General features: G+C 53.2%; 9 protein-coding genes across 9 annotated transcripts; 4 read left to right on the plus strand and 5 right to left on the minus strand.

The window, feature by feature from the left end:
• Positions 1–1,393: 1,393 nt before the first annotated feature.
• Positions 1,394–3,475, minus strand: Z520_03161 (uncharacterized protein; the record flags this gene model as incomplete). Its single annotated transcript, XM_016773674.1, has 1 exon — positions 1,394–3,475. One exon carries the CDS (start codon positions 3,473–3,475, stop codon positions 1,394–1,396), a length of 2,082 nt encoding a protein of 693 aa, XP_016635731.1.
• Positions 3,476–3,728: 253 nt separating this feature from the next.
• Positions 3,729–4,295, plus strand: Z520_03162 (uncharacterized protein; the record flags this gene model as incomplete). Its single annotated transcript, XM_016773675.1, has 1 exon — positions 3,729–4,295. One exon carries the CDS (start codon positions 3,729–3,731, stop codon positions 4,293–4,295), a length of 567 nt encoding a protein of 188 aa, XP_016635732.1.
• A 1,189-nt stretch (positions 4,296–5,484) lies between these two features.
• Z520_03163 (uncharacterized protein) lies at positions 5,485–6,334 on the minus strand (the record flags this gene model as incomplete). The annotated part of the gene is made up of 3 exons (XM_016773676.1): positions 5,485–6,099; positions 6,153–6,260; positions 6,308–6,334. 3 exons carry the CDS (start codon positions 6,332–6,334, stop codon positions 5,485–5,487), a joined length of 750 nt encoding a protein of 249 aa, XP_016635733.1.
• Positions 6,335–7,238: 904 nt separating this feature from the next.
• Positions 7,239–8,969, plus strand: Z520_03164 (uncharacterized protein; the record flags this gene model as incomplete). Its single annotated transcript, XM_016773677.1, has 5 exons — positions 7,239–7,290; positions 7,367–7,454; positions 7,518–7,676; positions 7,735–8,023; positions 8,103–8,969. 5 exons carry the CDS (start codon positions 7,239–7,241, stop codon positions 8,967–8,969), a joined length of 1,455 nt encoding a protein of 484 aa, XP_016635734.1.
• Positions 8,970–10,029: 1,060 nt separating this feature from the next.
• Positions 10,030–11,436, minus strand: Z520_03165 (uncharacterized protein; the record flags this gene model as incomplete). The annotated part of the gene is made up of 1 exon (XM_016773678.1): positions 10,030–11,436. The coding sequence occupies one exon, from the start codon at positions 11,434–11,436 to the stop codon at positions 10,030–10,032; it is 1,407 nt and encodes a 468-aa protein (XP_016635735.1).
• A 1,487-nt stretch (positions 11,437–12,923) lies between these two features.
• Z520_03166 (uncharacterized protein) lies at positions 12,924–15,577 on the plus strand (the record flags this gene model as incomplete). Its single annotated transcript, XM_016773679.1, has 3 exons — positions 12,924–14,058; positions 14,112–14,228; positions 14,334–15,577. 3 exons carry the CDS (start codon positions 12,924–12,926, stop codon positions 15,575–15,577), a joined length of 2,496 nt encoding a protein of 831 aa, XP_016635736.1.
• Positions 15,578–15,835: 258 nt separating this feature from the next.
• Positions 15,836–18,223, plus strand: Z520_03167 (uncharacterized protein; the record flags this gene model as incomplete). Its single annotated transcript, XM_016773680.1, has 1 exon — positions 15,836–18,223. One exon carries the CDS (start codon positions 15,836–15,838, stop codon positions 18,221–18,223), a length of 2,388 nt encoding a protein of 795 aa, XP_016635737.1.
• A 346-nt stretch (positions 18,224–18,569) lies between these two features.
• Z520_03168 (uncharacterized protein) lies at positions 18,570–21,236 on the minus strand (the record flags this gene model as incomplete). The annotated part of the gene is made up of 2 exons (XM_016773681.1): positions 18,570–19,957; positions 20,042–21,236. 2 exons carry the CDS (start codon positions 21,234–21,236, stop codon positions 18,570–18,572), a joined length of 2,583 nt encoding a protein of 860 aa, XP_016635738.1.
• Positions 21,237–21,620: 384 nt separating this feature from the next.
• Z520_03169 (uncharacterized protein) lies at positions 21,621–22,568 on the minus strand (the record flags this gene model as incomplete). Its single annotated transcript, XM_016773682.1, has 1 exon — positions 21,621–22,568. The coding sequence occupies one exon, from the start codon at positions 22,566–22,568 to the stop codon at positions 21,621–21,623; it is 948 nt and encodes a 315-aa protein (XP_016635739.1).
• Positions 22,569–22,668: the final 100 nt, after the last annotated feature.

Here is a 22,668-nt window from a genome sequence, read left to right on the forward strand (position 1 = left end):
ATGAAAGTGCGACCGCACCAATCCAATTTGTCCCATTCTCCATTGACAAGGGAAACCACAAAAGAGACAGAGAAAGATAACGAAAATCGAAAGTCAAAAACCGCTACGTACCTTATGAATGATGGGAATGGGAGTTGTCTGGAAGCTGCAGGGCTATCAAAATCAAGTGTCATGAGCACCAGCACTGAACTCCAAGTTGCAGGGCTATCACAAGGTAGCAGGACCCTGAATCCGAGAAATGGGATCGGACGAAACTCTCCAAAGTCAGGAGATGTCAGCCCTCAGCTGTATATGAGCGGCAATAGCCGGTTGATCTTCAGCACAAATCCGCCGACGCTTTCTCGGTCCGAGATTGTGGTCGGTGGGAGAAAAGGGATGGAAATTGTGTCAAGGGCGAGAATTCCTACCACAGGCCAAACGCAAGCCCCCTTCGAAGAACAGGTTATTCGAATTTGTTAAAAGCAACCAACATTTCAGGAACACAAGAACAAGCTTGGAAATAATAGAAGCAAAGGCGTCATATAATCCCACCTGTCATACCACGGCCCCCCAGCTTCCCGGTGAGCTTATGGGCTTCATCCCAAGGCCTGGCGGAACTTCTATCCTGTGGCGAGTGGGACAGAGGCGTCAATGGTGCGCAGCAGCAGCAGCATTAGCTTCGAGCACTGGAGACACATGCTTGGTGCCCGCAAGGTTTTGTGCCGCGAATGCATGCCATTCTGGATCTTGCAAGGGTGGCTGACATGTTGTCGATTGGCGCGGAATGAGGCGCACATGTGAAAAGCATGCCATGTGCTTTTGACGATGTTTCCAGGATTTTTGTTGGGATGTTCAAGAAGCTTGGGCTGTCCTTGCGAACCGACGCCTATCAGCCTATCAGTCCCTCCTCGTCTACTCGGTCCTCGGCGCCGCCATCGACATCGCACATGCCCAGCCACAGTGGCGGTGTTGTAGCTGATCAGAGGAAACCCAGCACAACTCGCTGAGGGATACCCGGGTCTGCTCTTTTCAAGAGAAGATCATGTCTCCGGTGTTGTCCGTGCACAACGACTTCAACTGCCTTTTCTTCAGGTCGGCTAGCACTGACGGTTTTTGCTAGAGTTCTCGACATGGGAGGGGTTTGTTGAACATCGCATCCATGGGCAGAGGTAAGTGTTTCAGAGAGAAGAGACGGCTTCACACCAGAACCAGGGACCGGACAGGCGTGGGCGATACTTATATATGCCCCAAATGGATGAATTTCATCATTGACTGGAGGACGAAAGCGCGCCTTGGAAAGACATGTGAAATTTTCATGGTTACATGCATCAAGATATGAAGCATGTGCTCGACAGGGAGAAGATAGGTCTAACCAGCCACAGGCGGTCGCTAACTCAACCTCTCAACCTCGTAACTATCTGTGCATATCTCTAATGATCCCCTCGACGCTCTGAGCCGACTCTCTGACCTTGGGACAGTAATGCCTCTTTAACAGCTCGGCCTCCCAAACGCCGCTACCAGTCCCTAGCACATTTGTGCCTTCTACACTCTCGCTGTCGCCCCTATATACCCCATCTCCTTTCCTTTCATCGCTGTACCACAAGGCTTCGATCTTGCGCCCGTGTTTATCCGCGATCTTGGCCATCAGATTCAGCACTGCCAACGTGGATTTCTCAGGCAATTGAAGGGAGACAGTCAGGAGCCGTTTGAAGAACGATAAAACTGTCTGCGTGGGCGGTGGGGACGAGGGCATCAGCAGGATAGATGTCAAGACGCGCGTGAGTAAGAGGATAGGCGTGGAGATGTTGATTCTGTTGTTCGGTGAGCTTGACGACGACGCAGATTTGGAGGAGTGTGGGTCGGGAAGACGAAGCGATTTCGGGCCGAGTTCGACGTCCGCATCCAGCGAGAGCGGGTACAATGAACGGTAGGTATGCGCCGTGAAGAAACTCAGGTCAAGATGTAAGCTCGAGGCGGCTTTGGAGACCTCCTGGCCCGAGAGCAGTGTGAATGCAGTTTGAGTCGCCAGGAGGCCTTCGCGTTTCCTGTTGCGGATCGTCTCCCCATCCACATTCGTCGGTGTCCTCTCTGCTTCAGCAGCTTCCTCCATGTCCAAATCACCTCTCACGGCCTCATCAGCTGCGCTCACAATCTCCTTGAGCGCCTCCAAGAGATCACCGAAGAAATCCTGATTGATCAGGTGCGCGTATTTTGCCAATCCTTCAAGCACGGCACCCATAAGTTCTGGTACCCTGGCCTTCAGGACGCGAAAATACGTGACAAACACCAATTTCAGAGTTTCAGACTGGATCTTCTCGCGCTCTTCGTGGTCGACCAGCGCCGAGGCTTCGGCCATGTCTTTCTCGACTTCGCGGCGCTGCTTGAGCAATTTTCGTTCGCGCTTCGATAGATGCTGCGAGGTCTGTTGCTTCACCTTGCGTCCGTGCAGCTTCGCTGGCTGTTCTGACCTGTCTGATTTACTGCTTGAGCCAGGTGGTGGCAACTCGGACAGTAGACGTAGATAGAAGAACGTATTGAGTACTTCTTCCCTGACCCGATAGTCTTTGGCTTTCATCATCTTAGTGAGCAGGCTGACGGCTTCGAGGGACGGCGCTCCATCTTCATCGTGGGAGAAGAACTCCTCAAGTGTCTCGATACATTTGAGATAGTCGGGTGAGGAGTCACGGCTGGCGACTTCGTGGACGAGGATATTCAACAGCTCAGTCCGGAAATTAAAATGTGGCACGGAGAGGAGGAGTGTGCATGCGCAATTGATCGCAACAGTGCGCAAGGAGAGTGTATCTGCGTCGCCCTTTCGGACCTTCGCGAGACTGCTCAGCTGTTTCACGTATGCTTGGTATCCAGTGACCAGAGCGTGCTCATATTGTCTCGTTCGCCGCACGTCCTTGGAGATCTTGTTCCCGAGTTCTTCATCTTTGTAAGAGCGTATCCTGTATCCCGGAATCACATCCTTGTACACGGCGGCTTGTGCGGCGAGGACAAGTTTTTGAACCGCAACGGGCGCAGTGGGACCACCAGATACTTGTGCGAGCTTCTTGAAGGAGCCGGCGTGCTCCTCGGGATCTTCATTCAGTAGGCCGGCGATGCGGGCAATCTCTTCTTTCGCCGCGACAATCTGTTGCCTGAGAGGGACTTGTGGAACGGCGGATTCTGTCTCGGTGGGAGGTGTCGTCTCGTCCTTGTCCTCGTCGCCTCCGTCGTCGTCTGTTCCAGATCCCAGGAAACTATCCGACTCTTCCTCGTTTTCATTGTGTATCTTCTCTTCTACTCTCTGGACCCTGCCCTCGGCGGTCTTGATAGGAAGTCTCGTTGACTCTTTGGTCTTTTTCTGTCTCGACCTCTTTTCGTACTCTTGCTCGAGATCCCAATCTGCGGCGCGGACGAAGAGGTCAGAGGCCTTGATGGTCTCAGAGTCTTTGTTGTCGTCAAGAGGTGGTGATAGGCGCCTCCGCTTCGCGGGACGGCCGTGAGGCATGGCTACACTTTCTTAATGACCGGCCTCGCGCACTTGAGCAGCATGTGCACGGTTCGAACATTTAGCGGTGGATCAAAATTTCGGTCAAAGCGTCGAAAGAAAAAGTTCGGCCGAGGATCTGCCGCTCCGCAAAAATTATTTACAATTTTGAAGATCCCGCACCGCACTCTGCATACACCCCGTACACCCAGGATCTCTCGAGCTGTATTTTCTACAGGTTGCCAGCTTTTCTCCAAAGGAGAAGAAAGCCAACATGAGACCGCTCACCGACGTCGAGACACAGACTCTCTTTACGAAGCTGGCCAACTACACCGGCCGCTCCTTGACCCAACTCATCGCACCGAGCGACTCCTCCGCCGACAAAGACGACCGCTATGTCTTCCGCCTGCACGAATCGCGCGTCTACTACGTTCGATTGGCTATCGCAAATCTAGCCACCTCCATTGCCCGTGACAACTTGCTGTCACTCGGCACCTGCATGGGCAAATTCACCAAGACAGGGAAATTCCGCCTCCACATCACGGCCTTGGATGTGATTGCTCCGCACGCTCGATACAAGCTGTGGGTGAAACCAAATGGCGAAATGCCATTTTTGTATGGCGGTAATGTGGTGAAAGCGCATGTCGGGCGGTGGAGTGAAGATTGCCCCGAACATTCGGGCGTCGTGATCCTTGCGATGGACGATACACCGTTGGGCTTTGGCGTTACTGCGAGGAGCACGGCTGAAGCGAGGAAGCTGGAACCCACCAGTATTGTGGCGTTTCGGCAGGGTGATGTGGGCGAGTATTTGAGAGAAGAGGATACGCTGTTCACGACTTGAAGGCTGAGCTTGCAAGACGATGTTTTCATTGCAGAAAGGAGAGGATGCCATGCGATCGCTAGCAGAGGAGGCGATATATCGAAACCAACTTATCAGCGAAGATCTTGCCAGGATGACGCCTCCCCTGCCATCACTCCAGCTTCTGACATGAGGAAAACCCTGCATAAAAGAAATGCCCGAATCACCAAAAAAGAAGGCTATCTTCGAGCGCGATATCACCTTCAAGTCCAGAATCTTGCCAGTTGATACTCAAAAGGAGGACTCGCTTCCCGTTGGCGACACGGAGAGGACGTATGCTGAAGCTGAATCGACGACGGATTTGGCACTTAGGCACGGGAAGGGGGGCTAAATGGGAAGCCTGGATGGGTGCTGACCACGAACTGGCCGGTCGCCTCACCAGCATCTGGAGAACTGGACATGAGAACCACATTAAGAATGAGCGAGGTGCGAGGAGCTTGCGGTCCGGCGCAGCAGATCGCAAGTCTTCCCCAGACTCAGCCGTCTCATTTTGACCTGGGTCGGAGGGTGGTGAGCGCCAGGAACTCGAATGGAGTCCCCAGTTCCCACGAGGCGAGGTTTTGGCGGGTGCTCCTCATTTATCATTCGTGCACGCCCCCTGGAGAAGAAGGGAACATGAACCGAGTAGAGGCATACCAAACCCATCAGACGTTGATTTAACAGTCGGGGATCTTATCTGACCATCGGTGACGTCTATACAGTCTTTCCTACTCATGTATGAATTAAACGGTGTGGTGTTTGGCGGAATGCTTTTTAATTCATTCAAAAGGGAAAAAAGATGGCCTTGAGAAATTTTGACGAGCGACGAACCTTCGTCCTTTTTTATAGCTTGATCATCTAACTGAACGATTCTGGTTTGCGAGTCACATTGTGGTAGTAACGCCATGATAAGCCGAGGAGCTGCAGTGTCTTTGCATCTGTCTGATGAGTTTTGACGCCTTGAAATCGGCAGAGGCGTAATTCCTTGAACGGGCACGCGAGCACGTACTGCAGTCGACAGTGAAGACTTGGAACACGAAGGGGACAAACGCCATTGTTCTGTACATTGGGCAAGCCGACCTACCACCAAGTCTCATGATCGGTCTCGCTTCCCTGTGGGAGCTATACTCCTTTATCCGAGTCTTCCTTGTTTTTCTTTCAAGTCTTTACCCTGCCCGCAAACCATTGTGGTTTATTTGCCTTTCGAAACCAAGTCCTCGACAGTTTTCCTAGCCTCGGTCGCCTTCTCATCGGCCCAGTCCGTGGCAAATTTCGTATGCAGCCTCGTCTGCCTCCACGCCTCTTTTGCATATCCACTTATTTGAGCATGGGTTTCACTGACGGCAGGCACCTTTTTCTCATACTCCCAGATCAAGTCCGAGGTGTTCCGCATCGTCACTGGGATAAGGTACCAGCCCGCCGCAATACCCACAGCGAGCGGGAAGGTCGTCCGCAAGAAGATCCCTCGGTTTCGGGTCACTATGGAGCCGGTAAGTGTCGCTACCAACACGTATATAGCTCCAGGAAGGAGCTGTTCTCCGGTCTCGGGAGCCGGGGCCAATGAAGCAATGGTGTTGCTGAAGTCTGTTTCCTTACGGAATGCCCAGGACAAGAATTTGTTGAAGGATGTTTCGGCGGCGAGAGACTTGTCGTACAGAAACAACCGGGCTTTTTTAACTTGCTCTGTGAGTCGGTCGGTAGGCGTGGGTGAGTGCGGGTTCGGTTTGGAGACGGGAGATGTAGGGGAGGGCTCAGGAACAGTTGGTGCAACTGGGAAGTCGGAGTATATGGGTTTCTTATCAGGGAGCTATAGAGGCATCAGCGAAGAATCTTCGAGGAGTAAGAACTACTTTTTCGTACCTGGTCCTTTGAGGGAGCTTCTGCATAAACTGTACGGAATGGTGAGGGAAACGAGTGGACTTGGGTCGCGGCCGTTGCTCCCAGGGCGAACACTGCGGCTTGTTTCGACTATGCGAGAGTTAGTGTTGTCAAGCAGGTCAAAGACCGTCACTTACAGCTCGCAGGAGCCTTAATCGCGCCATGTTGAGAGTGGTTGGGCAATGGTCGCTGCTGGCGCAGGCTTTGGAAACATGCGAGATGCAACTTTGAACTGTCAATCGGAGCTTGGGATGCGGATTGCAATTGGCCAATTGGCCAATCCGTCTTGGCGGCCAAAGTTGGGCGAAAACTGCTCGGAGCTCACGTGCGACTCATATCTAAACCATACGCTCTTCCTCTCACGCCACCATCGTTAGGAAGACCGGGAGGAGTTTACTGGCGACGAACTTCTCATTACCTGTTGTAATGCTACCGGTGGCCAGAAAGCAGTATATCGAGTGACTGCTCGTGTTTGTGGCCGAGACAAAGGCCTGTCGAGGACGAAGATGCTGCCCTTCGACGTTATCCTCTGTCATAAGTCTCCCTTGTCGCCATGCTGCTTGTCAGACGAGATGGTTGCGCCTATCGAGATGCTCTAGCAACATACCTTCCATGTTGTCTACATACTCGATACGTTGATTTCGCACTACATACGCCCAGGATTGACCAGGGTACCTGGCCACATAGAAGATCTCGTCTGGACAACTTGACTGGTCTGTTTGCCAGTGGGTCTGCCAGATCTAGTGGCAGCACCAGCCGCCTAACTTGACAATCTGTGGGCTGCATCGTATTCAGATGCCCTCATCTATCCATATAGGGAGTGTTATGGGGAAGAGGATCGATCACTTCTTAGGTGCCAGCTTTGGACCTGTGGGAAGCCTCATTCTGACGGTTCGAGCACGCCATCTTACCCTGGATGGCGAATCTCGAGTCACCCTATGTGATATGTCACTTTGTCCTATTCCTCGACACTGACAACCTCGACTTCTAGATGCACCGGACTGAGCTTACACACTAACCTTTGGAAAACAATATCATCCTTGGCCGAGATATTCCTGTTCAGGAGCTATGGGCCCAACCCCAGTTCAGTCTGTTGCTATTATCGGCGCTGGTGCATCAGGTAATGCCACCTCATCTCTTCTGATCTCTTGTCACCTCTTGTCCTAGGTAGGGGTTGCTCATACGAGAGAATCAAGGAGCCGCGGCCGCTGCAGCCTTTGCTGCAGAAAAGTGCTTCAGCCGCATCCGAGTATTTGAACGGCGAGAAGCGCCTGGGGGAACGTGGTAGGAATTGAACCATCCCAAACTAGTCCTCGCAACCTTGCGAATGACAAAATCAACGGTTAGGATATACGATCCTGACCCGGGGCCTCGCCTCAAGCTTTTGCCCGGTGGCAACCCTCCGCAGACAGACCCTCCATTGGAAATCCCCGAAGCACTTCCAAAAGTGACCTCTCCTAGTTTACAAGAACGATATGACAGAACACCGATCTACGACAGCCTGACGTAAGTATAGTCAGCCTTCCCTATTGCCTACGAGAGATTCCAAACAGAGCTGTGACAGGACCAATGTTCCCGATATTGCAATGTGTTTCTCCGACTGCAGGTTCCCGTACGGCCCCTTCCCACCGCACTGGGTACCACGGCAATACATAGCAAATTATTTCGCCCTGAACCGAACGGACACATTTCTTGTTCTGAACACCACAGTGGAAGATCTGTCCAGATTACCGGCCAAGGACGGGTGGAAGCTCACACTTCGACGAAGAGATTCTGTGCGGCACGTGGATGTCTGGTGGGAAGAAGAATTCGACGCTGTCATCCTGGCAAACGGTCACTATTCGGTACCATTTGTAAGTCTGTTTCGAGCGTTTCCGAGTATATTTGCAATGTTCCCAAATCTGCTTTTCCTGACTGTCACTTAATCTAAAGATCCCCGAAGTCGAAGGTCTCGACAAATATTTCCGTTTATTTCCAGAACGGGTAATGCACTCCAAATCCTACCGCAATCCACAGGCACATCACGGCAAGAGAGTCCTAGTCATCGGAAACTCTGCCTCCGGGCACGACGTCACGACTGCGTTGGTCCAAACCGCTCGTCTTCCCGTCTATCAGTCTCGGAGATCGCGTTCTCGCTGGGACGGCGACAAACCACCCTCAGGGATTGAATGGAAACCGATTGTGAAAGCATACATGCCAACGGGAGACATTGTGTTCGAGGATGGTACAGTTCTTTCCGACATTGACGTCGTCATTTATTGTACAGGATACAAGGCCTCGTTTCCCTTCTGGAATGCCCGCGCCAATGGTGGGCCACTCTGGGACTATACCGAGAACCGTCTCATCGGCAGCTACTGGCACACATTCCATCGAGACTTCCCAACCTTGGGCATTGTCGGAGTTCCTCGTGTCCTCACGTTCCGCTCCTTCGAGTACCAAGCCATCGCACTGGCGCGGCTATTTGCAGGCAGAAACGCACTCCCACTCCCGGCCCGGGAGGCACAGGAGCAATGGGAGCGGGACAGGTGGCGACTCGTAAGCAGGGAGGGAAGGAAGTTTCACGACATTCCCTGGGACAATGGAGAGACGATGGAGTGGCTTCGAGGCCTATTCGATCTGGCCGGTCTGCCCTTGCTCGAGGACCGTGGGAGATACCCGCCTGTGCTGGGGGACGAGACGAGATGGGCGATCGAAAATGTGAAGAAGTATCCCGAGCCTGGCAATGAGAGTCAAGCTGAGGAGGAAGGTTGGACAGTTCTTGGTGGCGGAGCGGGCCGTGACAGTCTGCACTTCATATGACGAGGCTCGGGGGATTCCTACTGTCGAGGGAGTTGGGCCTTTTCAGCCTTGCCCGATCAGCCAAAAACTATGGGATAGTTAAACTTTTCTTCTCCTATTGACAACAACCTCGCTCTCTTCTAAATGTTCCCAACTTTCATAGTCGATAGAGATGAGCCCCTTTTCCACACCTCCTCATGTCGTACACATACTATCGTTGATAACAACCAAGAAAACGACACACACGGTGCAGAAACCCAGGCCTTGGTATTTGCGCCGGAGGGGAAACTGATGCCCCGGCGTCGGCTACTCTTTCCAGATCGAGAAAAGAATTTGGCCACGCCACTTTCCTTGACTCAGAATGTGAGAGTTTTGCCCCGAGAAAGAAAAACAAAAATCCAGCTCAGCTTGTCTCTACCATCATATTTGTTGGACACAAAAAGAAATTTGTAGAAGGAGATGAGAGGTCCTACCCGGCTGGATGAGAGTTAGTATTGTGGTGGTCATTGACATATGTGAACGGGATTGAAACTCACGTTCGAACCGGGGTTGCCGGAACATTTCGACGCGAAAGAATGAGCAGCATTCCATCGCAAGGTCAAAATCCGGAGTGATCACCACTACACTATAGAACCGTGTAAAATCGGGATGATTTTATTGCACTTTTTCGGGGTTTAAACTTATATACATCGTAAATCTGGTGGAGCCGGACCATGCCCGGAGATACCCCGCCGCCATCTCAAAACCCTGCTATTCCCTCCGTGGCGCAACGGACCCTTGTGAAGTTTGCAATGCTTCATCCACACATTGAATATTCGCTACGGCGCTCATTCGAAGCATTGAAGGCTCAATGCAGAGAGAGTTGGAAGCCAGGAAACTGCGTTTCTAACATTCAATGCTGTTACAAAACTCATTATTTTCCAAACAGGTCAATCGGGCACGGGCAGCAAGCGATCGAGAAGTTGATGGCCGACGCAAAAGAATAGGTCTGCTGTTAGTCCAATGTGTCTCTCTCTCCTGAGTCGGCTTCGATACAGAAAAGGGGAGAAAAAGAAAGACTTCGTTCTCATTAGAAGGTGTCTTATACTGGTTCTTTTGGAAGAGGAGGATCGAGGACTTTGCTAACAACAGTGTCATCTTGTACCCGCAAGTAGCACCCCAGAGTCTCCAGCAGGTATCTCTCCCGGTATCGTAACTGTACTGGGCCTCTCTCGCTGATATGCGTCCTCGCGAGCGCCAGTACCAGGGGCAGATGCTTTTGGTCCAGCTCCAGAAACGTCTGCTCGCAAATTGTCAAACCTCCTTCTGACGCTTCCAACAGAGCTGCAGATAACCGCCGCTCCTGCATGACACGGACACAGAAGCTTTCGAAAATATCGATGGATAGCATGAACTGGATGACCGAGACGATCGATGTGAGATCATCGGCCTCGTCATCTTTGGGAGGATCTGAACGTGCCCGTCTTCCCAGGTAATTGCTCATAAGGTCGACGTATTCCAGCTCTTTGATTAGCAACTGTTGGTCGATCTGGACAATCTTGCCAGCTATGGGTCGTTCATATCCGATTTGGTGCCGCCACATCCAGTTGCAGTAGATGTTTGAGATGATGCAGGGGACCAGGATGATATAACCCCACCACATCGTGGCGGTAATGAGACCTCCGGCACCGGCGGCAAGACCTGTGACTGCAAGTACCAATGCGTGAGTCTGTACTTTGTGGGTGCGGTGTCGCAACAGTCGTTTGGCGAGATCAGAGTCCAATTTGGCGAGCCCTGCCGAGCGGTGTCGATGTGCTCGTATCGAAACGTAGGCAGACCACCCGGCGTTGACAAGACCGTAGATTGCTCCTGCAGCATTGCCAATGTATCCTGACAGCAAATTGCTGGCTTTGAAGACGGAAGGATTCGCGCCACCAATGGCCATATAAGTTCCAATGCTGACCAGAAAGGCGCCGAAACCTAAGAGCACGTCCACGATAAGCCGATCCAGCAGCTCGGTGCCACTCTCACGGAAATTGACGCCTATTATGGCGTCCACACTCCGCAGGCTAGCCTTGTCACGACGGCATCGCGCTCTCTCCCGCTTCAAGTATGATCTCTCCCGCCTCAAAACCTGTATATTGCGCCAGCTGAGCGCGACATCGCGAAAAGCGAAAAGGGAGGTCACCAGGGCCATCGTTGCTCCAAGAGCCATCAGAACAGCGACCCATTTCTTCACCGGGACTTCGTTCCAGACATTGGCAGCAAAGTCTCCTGCATTTCCCAGCTCAAGAAATCCGACCCCAGCAAGCAAGCTGTTTCTCAATCGACCTGGCTGTAGGGGCCTATAATGGCCTCGTCGTTCTAATAAGGTGACCCAATCTGCGGCCGAAAGGAACTTCTCTGTGTCGGTGCAGGATTGATGCTTTCCCTCCTGCGTGGTGTCCTCGGGGGTTTTCGTTTGGTTTTCTTCGACTTCGATATTCCTTGCCGCATCATCGGTGGCCATCAGGTCGGTAAATGCCGCCGATGACGCGTCTCATCCGTCGACGTCCTTGAGATGAGGACTGAGAGTGCCAAGTTAATTGAATAAACTGTGATGAATGAAGAGCTTCGCAACGGTGCTACTGGATCGCAGTGCCCAAGTTGAAGATTTGATGGTGCTGGAGGTAGATCATGCTGTCTGCGCGTTAAAAAGGACATGTTGAAAGGTCTAATAATAGTTTTGCCCATATACGTATGACCCGCCAAAAGTGGCGACGTTGCACTGATCCGAGTTCGCCGTTGCCGACGACCCATCCGGTGGAGACGGTGTTGCGCAATTATTAACTTGGACTTACCTGGATCGTGGTAGATTCCGAGTATAAATTCACCTGAAAAAACTGCGACTGGATTTTAGGGCTGAACCACCGCAATCCTGTGTGTTCCAGACCCTTGGCACCATATTTGGCGCCAACTTGTTCGCCAGGAGCCAAGATCAAAATGCAAGTAACTTGAAGGGCCGAGATACGGATTATTTGACCCGGCCCGCTCTCCCAAGCCATCTCGCCATCTTAAATGACCCAGTTCTCCTTCCGTACGACTGCATAGACCATGACCCATACACTATACGCGGTGCGAGCAGCCTCATTATGGTCTGACTGGTCTCATATTCTGCGGAGATTTCTAGAGGCTTTGAATGACCTAGCCGAAGTACAGCAATCTCGCCTGCTCTCATCACTACCTAGCATCACATTACTTCCTCCTTATATTAAGCAAAAGACGGAGTAAATCGACAGCGAGCATGTCCCAGAAGCACAAAATTGCTGAGGTGACTTCGCGCCCCCACAAAAGTCACGCGTAACATCCCTGGTCTCCAGGGATGTCGTTTCTCTGCATCCGATTTGGCAACATGTTCCCCTTCCCTGCATCGATGTTGTGCTACCTGCCTAACACCGATTCAAAGGCTGAACTTGGCCGTCAGAACTCCCTCAATCTAGAGAGCTACGCCTGATAGCGCAGAGGCGCGGATAAGCGTCATGAACTCGGTGACTATGATGTCTCACCAGGTTCAGCTACTACCACGCGGAAATTCATGGCCTGAGACTTGTTGAGTTGCGATCTTGCCCAGTTCATGATCAGGCTGAACCGCACCATCACTCTAGCGCATCTACTCCTGCAAGCCACTGGCTTCACGGCAGCCAATGCTTCGATTCGAGGGCTATCACGCGGCCAATTGTGCTGTGGTATTGTTCCGCCCCGCTTTGCTGCCTTTCCAGGCTCTCTGAAGATGGTGCTCGTTGATTGAGTGTTTGGGCTGCGTCATGCCCGAGGTTTGCTTCGGCTGTATTCTCATATATTTTTGGCGAGCCTGTGAGGCTGTGGGCAGCTCATTTCAATTTCTCCTTCCTTGGGCAATCATTTGCAGACATCACCGACTTTCTGCATCGGATCCCCCTGGCTCGGTGACCACTCTGAAGCTGTCTGCTGGGGCTTATAAATCCCTCTCAATTAACAATGCTGTCGCTACAAGGTCCGATACGAGGCGACAACCCCAACGCATCTCAGGCTGACGACAATCAAACTGCCTACGAACTTGATCCTGTGGTACTTAGTGCTGCTCAGGATGCCCAAGAGGATGACCTTCGGGCACACGGAGCCGAGACCAATGACCGGTCTCCTGCATTGGACGAGATATCAGAGCCGTTTCTAGACTCGGTGCGGAACGAGCGACGATCAAGAGCGATGCCCGGGTCTGAGCACAGGTTATCTGAAGCCTTCATCAACAGTCTTCCTTATCACACGCCAATCCAAAAGCCAGAGGGTTACCCAGAGCTGAAGTACAAGCCCTTACTGCTACGACGTCGGCTACTAATTCCTCTCTTTGTATTTTATGTCTGTTGCTTGGCGTTCGTCGCGGCTCTCGTGGCGCTGAACACCTTCGCACCAACAGACCTTCACATCAGAAGGTCCGTCGGCTATAACGCCTTCAACTACGTGCCCTCGGTGCTAGGCTCGGTCACTACAACCACATTTCGGTCATTGGTCTCTTCGTACGGTCGGCTTTTGCCTTATCTCACGATGAGTGCCTCCACCTTCCGTACTCGACAGAGAAACGACGTACACAACACGAACACAATCCTCGTTGGGTCTTTCGTGTCACTCCACCTGATCCCCAACGATCTTGGATTTGAGCTGCTCCGATATGGCCACTATCTCACTTTTGCATTGTTCTGGTCACGAGTCATCATCAACGGCTATTTTGCTTCCTTCAAGGCAGCTTTGATTCGTGTGACACCGGACTCACACGGTTGGCAGGTATCCATATCGAATCCTGTGGGTTATGCGCTGATAGCCATGTATACGGGCATAATTGCGAGCACTTTGGCTATCATAATCCGCACTTGGGATGCAACTACAGGTCTCAAGTGGGATCCTGGCAGTTATGCGGCCCAGATTGCTTTGCTCCAGAATTCCAACGTACCGGCGGTACTACGTGCGCTTGATTTGGATGCGTCAGCGTCAAATAAAATATTCATGGAAAAGCTACGGGCCATACCAGCGTCCCTTGGACCACTCCGACTTGGCTACTGGCGAGCTACGGAGGACGAGACAAAGATCTTACATGGGATTGGATTCATTGGAAGCCCGAGTGAGTCCTAATACATCTGCTTAGACGTGACTCAAGCACTAAATTTCACACAGAGAAGCCTGTACGAACCCGTCAATCTCCGGACCCTGATCCTGGCTCACTGGAGGCTGTCAATGTCAATGTTGAGTACGAAAGAAGCACAAGGCATGGGAGTGTGAATCTACCAACCGGTATGCACCATAACCATGTGTGCATTATACCAGTCACTGAAAAAGCTGAGGCGTTTCGGTTGCTGTGATCTATTATGAATTTGGTACTGACGCAGACTTTTTCAGACTTCAAATGGGACGAGTACAAGACGCCGACGCCAGAACAAGTTCGCTACTTTTGTCCGAGCTTTTGGCAGTCCGATTGTGCGCTTCTTGTCGGTTTCACCATGTGCTGCACCATAACCGGGGTTTTTGTTTGGTGGATAACTTCTGGAAAGCTGAAGAGTGGCTGGATCTTCAAGCATCCAGCCGCATCGAATGCCGGGCCTCCTCCAATCTGGCTAGGTGAAGTCTACATCGCGGCAATTCCAGCCCTGACCAACTCTCTGCTGTCGATGCTTTGGTTTAATGCGGACTTGTTCTACCGCGCCTCGGCGCCGTTGGCGGGGATGTTCGTTCCGCGCGACGCCAGGGAGACTATTTTGCTCGACTACCTCTCGCCAGACGTTGTAACGACTGTTGTGACTGGGCTTGGGAATTGGCACTGGAGAGTCGTGTGGTTTACACTGCTCACACTCATCGCGCCTTACATAAGTGTCTTTGCGGCCAACATATTTCTGATCCGTAGGGGCGACACTGTGGACCACCTCACGATTATCCCAACAAACCTCTACGTATCACTGGCGGCCGTCTCACTGTACGCCATCAGCTGCATTCTGGCCCGTCCGCCAATCGAGTACCGCTTCCCGCGAATGGTCCTGAGCATCTCCGACCTCCTCTCTTACTGTTACGACTCGTCACTCATGACAGCCAAAGAATTTTCAGCTCAAGAACCCGACGACGAGGAGATCCACCTCCGATCGAAGATCCACCTCGCAAAACGAAAGTACTATTTCGGATTCTACAGAGGCACGGATGGGAAGCGGCATCTCGGTTTCGACGCGAATGAGTTCTCGGAGTCGGGGGGGAAGGCGGCGTCTGTGCATGCCGTCATCCCAGGGAAGTATCCTTGCTTTCTCTTCCGAAAACCCTGGTGGATTGGATCGCGCCGCCACAAGAACTGCCGCCCACGTCTTGCTCGGCTTGAAAATGCGAGGGAGGGAGAAGCCGAGGCAGGCCAGGATGAGAATGGAAGCGGTCTCGCACGAACGACTTCGGCGGCACTTTCGTTCGCTACGGCGCACGAATTTGCGGATGGCGAGTCTGACGATGATGGCCAGATACGGCCAATCGGCCACGTGGATACGCTCATCGTGGAGGATGGTCTCGGCCATGGTCGACGAGCATCGCAGCCGGCTGCGGGCAGCAGTGGTGTCAGGAGATTTCGACAGAGCCACAGTTTGCAGCAAAGAGCTGCAGGGACAGGATGATTATTAGCAGTCGGATAGGCCACTCCAAGCACTAGTGATGAGGTTGCCGATACACTCTTCAGAATGGACCCATTTCAAGATCTCAGAATGTGAGCCTTCCCAATATGTATTAGCGTTGCAGCCTGGTGGTCGGTGTTTAAAAGCGGCGCTATGCCAAGTCCAACGCCCCGAGATCGTGAACCAAAAGTCGTGTAACACCATCAGTCAAGGCGTTACAGGGCAGCACATGCTCGCTTCACTCGCCTCAACTGTCTAGGTATGCACAAGGCCCTGCGGCGGCAGCCATGGACCTGCCCCAGATGCCTGCGCAAGCAGCACAGATTCAATTCTACTGCCGCCGGCATAGCCGTGGCCGACGATAACACCTTCGACGCTACCCACCTACCCGCGTCTTCCTCCTCCAAGAGCGGCAGTGACAATGCTCTCCTTCGTGAGATTTTCAATCAAAAGACCCTCTCAAAGACCTCATCCACACAGAGCTCGGGCTTGATAGGAAACACGTTCCTGACCCTTCCACAAGGCTTTCAAAAGTTTGCAGAGGCTTCTGTGATACAATGCAAGAGATTGGTAGACAGGACGCTCGCCGCCTCCACGGCCGAGCAATACAGAGCCATACCTAGGGATCTTGATAGACTCAGCGACTTGCTTTGTCGAGTCATAGATCTCTCCGATTTCATCAGGAGCATTCACCCGAGTGACGATGTCGCCGCCTCGGCATCCGCCTCATATTCGCTGATGTTCCAGTACATGAATGAGCTCAATACAACCACTGGCTTAAACAAGCAGCTGAAAAAGGCCTGGGATATGCCAGAGGTTCGGACGCAATGGAGCGAAGAGGAGAAAATGGTTGCCCTGCTCCTGATGAGGGATTTCGCGAAATCAGGCATCCACCTCCCCGAAAAACAGAGACGACAGTTTGTCTCGTTGTCGAACGACATCGTACAGCTGGGAACCGATTTCATCAATCAGATGGATCATGCAAGGGAGTATGTGCCATTTACCGTACGCCAGTTGGATGGTATAGATCCAACCTTGGTTCAAGGTTTCAAAAACCACGAACGAGCACAGATTCCAGTGTCGAGTAAGTGGTCCAAAATGGTTCTTAGCTCTGTCAAAGACGCCGCAACGAGGAAAGAAATGTACATTGCTGAGAGAAGCGCCTCCAAGAAGACCATTGCGACACTTGAGCAACTGCTCCTCCGTCGTGCCCAGCTTGCCAAACTCACAGGCTTTGACAACTTTGCACAGATGACCCTCATAGAGAAAATGGCCAAGACACCAGAGGCTGTGAACAACTTTCTGGAATCAGTCAATGCGAATAACAAGATACATGTGCAGAAGGAGCTTGCTCCATTATTGGCGCTCAAGCGTAAGGTGGAGCAAGGCGCTGAAGAATTGAATCCGTGGGATCACCACTATCTCCTCTCAAAGCTTGATCAACTAGAGGGCGCTTCGGGACCTCGCAGGTCAAAGTCACGCTTGCAGGAAAGTGCCAAATTTTACTTTGCCCTCGGCCATGTGATGCAGGGCCTGTCCAGCCTGTTCGAGTCTCTTTATGGAGTTCGTTTTGTATCAAAGGAAACCAAGCAAGGTGAAGTCTGGCATCCCGACGTTAGACGGTTGGACGTCCACACGGACAAGCAGGAACATATTGCCACCATGTATTGTGATTTGTTCTCGCGACCGGGGAAACAGAGCCATCCCGCCCACTTCACACTTCTCTGCTCTCGAGAAATCTCGGAGGAAGAGGTCCGCGAATGCGCTGAACGCGATGAGCCACTGAATAACGGCATGCCGACATTTCTCAGTACCAACCCGACTTCAGGCGCGACTTCTCATCACCAAATCCCCATCATCGCTCTAGTATGCGGCTTCCCACAATCCAGCGTACCGGGCGAACCTGCACTCCTCTCTCAATACAGTCTCGTCTCGCTATTCCACGAAATGGGCCATGCGATCCACAGCGTCCTAGGCCGCACCTCCATGCAAGGCATATCAGGAACCAGAGTCGCGACCGATTTCTCCGAACTGCCCTCTGTCCTGATGGAAAACTTCGCCACCAACCCGGCGGTATTGAAACTTTTCGCGAGACACTGGAAGACCGATGCACCCATGCCCGACGAGATGCTGACCGTCCTTGCTGAAGAAGGGTCCAAAGAAGCTTCGAGACAAGGCGCGTGGAACAACGAGAGCCAGATCCTCATGAGTATCTTGGATCAGGTGTACCATGGAGACGGCCCAGTTCAAGCCCTACGGAGCGGACGCTACGATTCCACCGCTGTGTATTACGACGTCTGGAACAAGCACGGCTCCGTGCCCGAACCCTGGGGCACCTCGTGGCAAGGGTTCTTCGGCCACCTCCACGGCTACGGCGCGAGTTACTACTCGTATCTTTTCGACACGGCGATCGCGCGACGCGTCTGGACAAATGTTTTTAGGGGTGGTGAGGACAATGGCGCCATTGATCGTGCAAGCGGAGAGAGGTTCAAAGAGGAGGTTCTCAAGTGGGGTGGTGGAAGGGATCCATGGCTCTGCCTTGAGGGATTGCTCGGAGAGGGGAAGGGCGTGTTGGCGGAGGGCGGAGAGGAGGCCATGTTGGAGGTCGGAAGATGGGGTGTGGGTGTCGCTGCTGGCACTCTCGACTGACCATCTGCTTGCAATGGAAGCAGGCTCAGCAGAAACGGCTTGATGGACAACAACTGTACCGAGTAAACGATTCTCGTTCCAAGAGGATAGATTATGCAGCCCTTCGTCATGTCTGTCTTTATATGAATAAGTACTGTAACTTGGATGCTTGCTTCATCAACCTGTGGATCCTGTTTTTGCCAACAAATTCCCCCCTGAACTCCAAACAACAAGAGAATACCTCGTAGCCCGGTCCACATAGCCATGAACCCATTTATCCAAAGTCGCACGTGAAAAAGCAGCAAGTCTAAACTCGGAGGGGCGATCTCTGTGAGAGAGAGAGAGATTGGGACTGGAGATATGGGGATCAAGACATGCTGATTTCCGGATACGCGGGACCAAGCGAGGCCTTTGGGGTCGTCGAGGACGCGTTTGCGGATCCTGCAGACGTGGTTGTCGCTGGTGCAGGTGCTGATGCAGGTGCTGATACTGGCACTGCGCTCGATGGCCCATGCAGCGCGCCGCCGCCGCCTCCTCCTCCTCCTCCTCCTCCTCCTCCTCCTCCACTACCGCCAGCATCGCCGACAGTCATGTCCGTCGCATATCCCAATCCTTCGATAGTCGCCATGGCCGGATCCATGCCAAAGTCGAGATCGGCGTTGAGAAAGGCATCGCCGTCAAACAACGGGTCCTGGAATATGGTGGGCATGCTCAGATCGAAAAACCCGTCGAACAGCTCGTCCAGGTTCGTGAACTGCGGGTCATATATCCCCGGGCCGAAGGACGAGGACACGTCGAGCGCGAATGCATTCACACCCGTCGTTGCGGCGGCTGTCGTCGCGGAGTGCGTTGGCGCGCCGAGCGGATTGTGGAGTGCAGATGTCTGGAATCGGGTGCTTTTGTTGTAGTTCTGGTACTGGAACGCCGACGGCCCCGGCGGGATTTGGCTGAAGCCCATGCCGTAGCTGTGGTGGTGGAATTGCTGTGACTGCGGCATTTTGTGCGAGGTGGTGCTGGTCAAGAGCGAGGCGGACGTGGGCGTGGTGGATATAGTCCTGACGACGGGGGTGTTTCCAAGACTCTTGCTGATGCCGCTGCTGCTGGTGGGGGTTGAGGATGCCAGATTATTCGTCGCTGCTGTTCCCGTCGAATGCGTCGCTGCCGCGTCAGAGAGGACATGTAGCCCGTTTCCTCCGGGACCACCTCCACCAGAGGACTTCGATTTGGTCATCATCGGTGTTGTGATAGTGGCAGCTCCACCGAGAGTTGTAGCAGGGGTGGAAGAACTGTGAGAATGATGTCCTCCATGGTGGTGGGCCTTGCTCTCAAACGGTCCAAACTTGCACGCAGAGACCTCCGCTTCCATTGCATTCGCGATCCCCGCCACGCTGGCTTTCCTTACCCCTGTCTGCTGCAAGGACTTCAACGCCTTCCGCCCCAGCCTAGCCATCGCGTCTGCAGTCCACCAATACATGCTCAGCGCTTCCAAGGTCTCGCATCGCGTAGCGAGATCGGCCTGCGCACGATCGGTGTCTTCGAATGCATTGTCACGGAGTCCGCGGTATGCGACCGTCAGTGCGAGGCCGACTGCATAAGGCACCAAGGGAATGGGTTGGAGAGAGGTATGACGACCTTCAGAGAGAAGTGCTTGGATCCGATCAGCTGCCGAGATGCGACGGGCGTACGAGGCCGTAGATGGGCCCCCAGCGCGGCACGAAAGAATCGCGATGACGTGGTAACAGAGTTCGAGGATGCCTGGGAAGATTGTCAGTGATAAACGGCCAAGGTGAACCAAAATGAGCGTAGGAAAGGCTTGGATGACGAGCAGAGCTCACTCACTTTGTTCTGAGACAGGAAGTAAGGACAAATCGATACCCTCAGTCAGCGACCGATAGGCTGGGAACTCGGCTTCCCACCCTGTACATTCCGGATCCGCAGTTGGTCTGTAGAACTCGATGACTTCGTCCAGAAGCTCCCCCAGTCTCAGCCATAGATTGATGACATTACTTCTGGGAACGCCAGTTTCCAGTGGCGGACGGGCGATATCGATGTCTCGATTCGCGATCACGATCGGCCGCCCACCGAGGCAGGCATTGATCTTGTCAAAGATCCAGATGGTCCACCACAGCATGCTCGATTGGTCTTTAGGAGATCGTCCTGGCGTGTGGATGTGGAGACCCGCTGTCCAGGCATCGTGAATTGCTTGGGACAGGTGTAATGAGGATTCTTCGATACCTCCGGGTCCATCATTATGTAAATGCATCAGGGTCAGAATCTGGATTTTGGTGACTCTATCAGGTTCCAGATCAGCTTTCATAGCTGCGTCCAGCCCCGTATGCAGACTGCGGGCGAATGGGATCGGGTCAAGAAGCGGACCATCGTCGTAAAGTCGCAGATATGGCGCGGCTTCCTCAGTCTTGCAGGTTACAAGACATATGGCCTGCATGAGGAATATCGAGCACCGTCCCTCAGTGTAGTCTCGAAGTAGTTTGATGCCGTTCAGGATTGGTAGCAGTCCGTCAAAACACGCAATGTAGGTGGTGACCAGAGCATCTTGAGTTGCCTTGGGCAGAACTCGAAACGCTCCCACGGCTTGCAAGTAATTGCGTTGATGCCCAGTCAGGGTCCTCCGACCGCCTTCAACCCGGCCATACTTCTCGACATTGAGCGGCGTCTTGTCGCCCGACTTCTGCGGGAGCGGTGGGCCAAGGTCCTCTGGGGGGAGCCCATCTTGCAGATCTCGAGACTGTTCAACCCAGGTGCCGACCCTGCTGATCCTCTGGGTGCCTTGCTTCCTCGACGACAGGTCCGTCAGTATGGACTCGGGATTTAGATCCCCAACGAAGCGGATGGGTTCCTTGTGCGTCAAGTTGGGCAGGACTCTCTCGAGCCCGTCAGAATCTGCCTGCTGCTCCGGCGGGCGCTGAAAGGTGTGGTGACAGCGTTTCTTCGCGGCGCGACATTTCTGGCATGCCCGTGCGGCTCTCTTGCGGCTTGCAAAGGCCGCCGTGTCCGCCTCCCAGACAACTTGCATCGAATCCTCCTGGAGGTTTGTCGGGTATTAGGATTTTGAATGATGGCAGGGGAATTGGTGGGGGCAGAGGCGGCGGTTGATCTGAAAGCAGATATCGCCCCGCGCAAGCCCACACGTGACTCGTCGTACATCGGAAGTCACCTGACAGCGTGGCGCCTATCAATCACGTCTTGACGCGTTGAGCGCGTGTCGACTGCCAATTTAACATGTTACATGTTATCAATGTTCTACCCCATTATACGTCTGAACCCCTTCTGACTTGGTTACTCTGGAGGTGGGTGAGATGGCCCAAGGGTGGGTTAGAATACTTCTTCCCAGGGAGCATAGTATGTGTGGCGTCAATTCGCGCTCGGCCACCTTACAATCCTCCTCGCAGCTCAATCTCTAAACCTTCTTCTTGACCATTAACAGCACGCCGTACACGGCGGCCTTCATTCTCTCCTTTCCCTTCTCCACGCCTGCCTCGTGCAACAGTTGTTCAATCCTCTTACGAAGGATTCTAAGCACATCCCGCTCCGTGCCAACGTCGTCTGGGTGCGCCTGGCGCCAGCGCGTCTCTGCACTCCCCGTCGCCATCACCTTCTCGAACATGTCCAGATCCCCTTCAGGCAGACCCACAAAGAAGTCTTCATTTGGATCCCACTCCTTCCGAACAAATGTTGCCTGGTCGAATGCGGTGACCGGTTGGGCTAGAGTCCACGGAAGGGGGAGATCAAGATAACGGCTTTGCACGATAAGTGAGCCTGGCTCGATGAAGGGTTTCATATCACGCTCCTGATGCTCATCCATAGCAGCCTGGATGGCCTCAGCGTTGGGCATAGACGGGTGAGCACGGATCTCGCCGCTTGTCCAGATTGCAACGGTGCCTCCCGGCTTGAGGACGCGCGCGGCGCTGGGCCAGAAGCCAGCCATGTCGAACCAGTGAGCGGCATTGGAGGCAGTGATGAGGTCGACGCTAGCATCCGCAACAGGCGGAGAAAGGTTTGCTCCGAGTTCCTCCGCCGTGGAGATTTCGAAACGTGCCGGTTCAGACGTGGACGAGACAATGCCCATGGAGCGAGCGATGGCGATCATGCCTTCGGAAGGGTCCAGGCCAAGGACATGAGCGAAGTGGGATGAAAGCCCGCGAGCGGCAAGACCGGGGCCACAGCCGACATCGAGAAGTGTATCAAGGCCACCCCCCGTGGATGTGTGGTGGTCAATTACGGCTTGATACACCTTTGGATGGTAGTCGCGGCGGGCCTGAGCGTAAGCTTTACCCTGTTCCTTGTTGTAGGAACTGAAGGTCTTTTCCTTGGGGAAGGGGACCGAAGCGGACTCTGGCTTGGACATGGCGCTTTTCAGGAAGCAGAACGTGTAGCCAAAAAAGGAGTGGTCTGGATCGACTGCCTTTTGTTTCAAGCTTCAAAAGCGAAAAGATATTATCAGAACC

The sequence above is a fragment of the Fonsecaea multimorphosa genome (assembly GCF_000836435.1).
Source record: "Fonsecaea multimorphosa CBS 102226 unplaced genomic scaffold supercont1.4, whole genome shotgun sequence".
In the NCBI taxonomy this organism is placed as follows: Eukaryota; Fungi; Ascomycota; class Eurotiomycetes; order Chaetothyriales; family Herpotrichiellaceae; genus Fonsecaea; species Fonsecaea multimorphosa.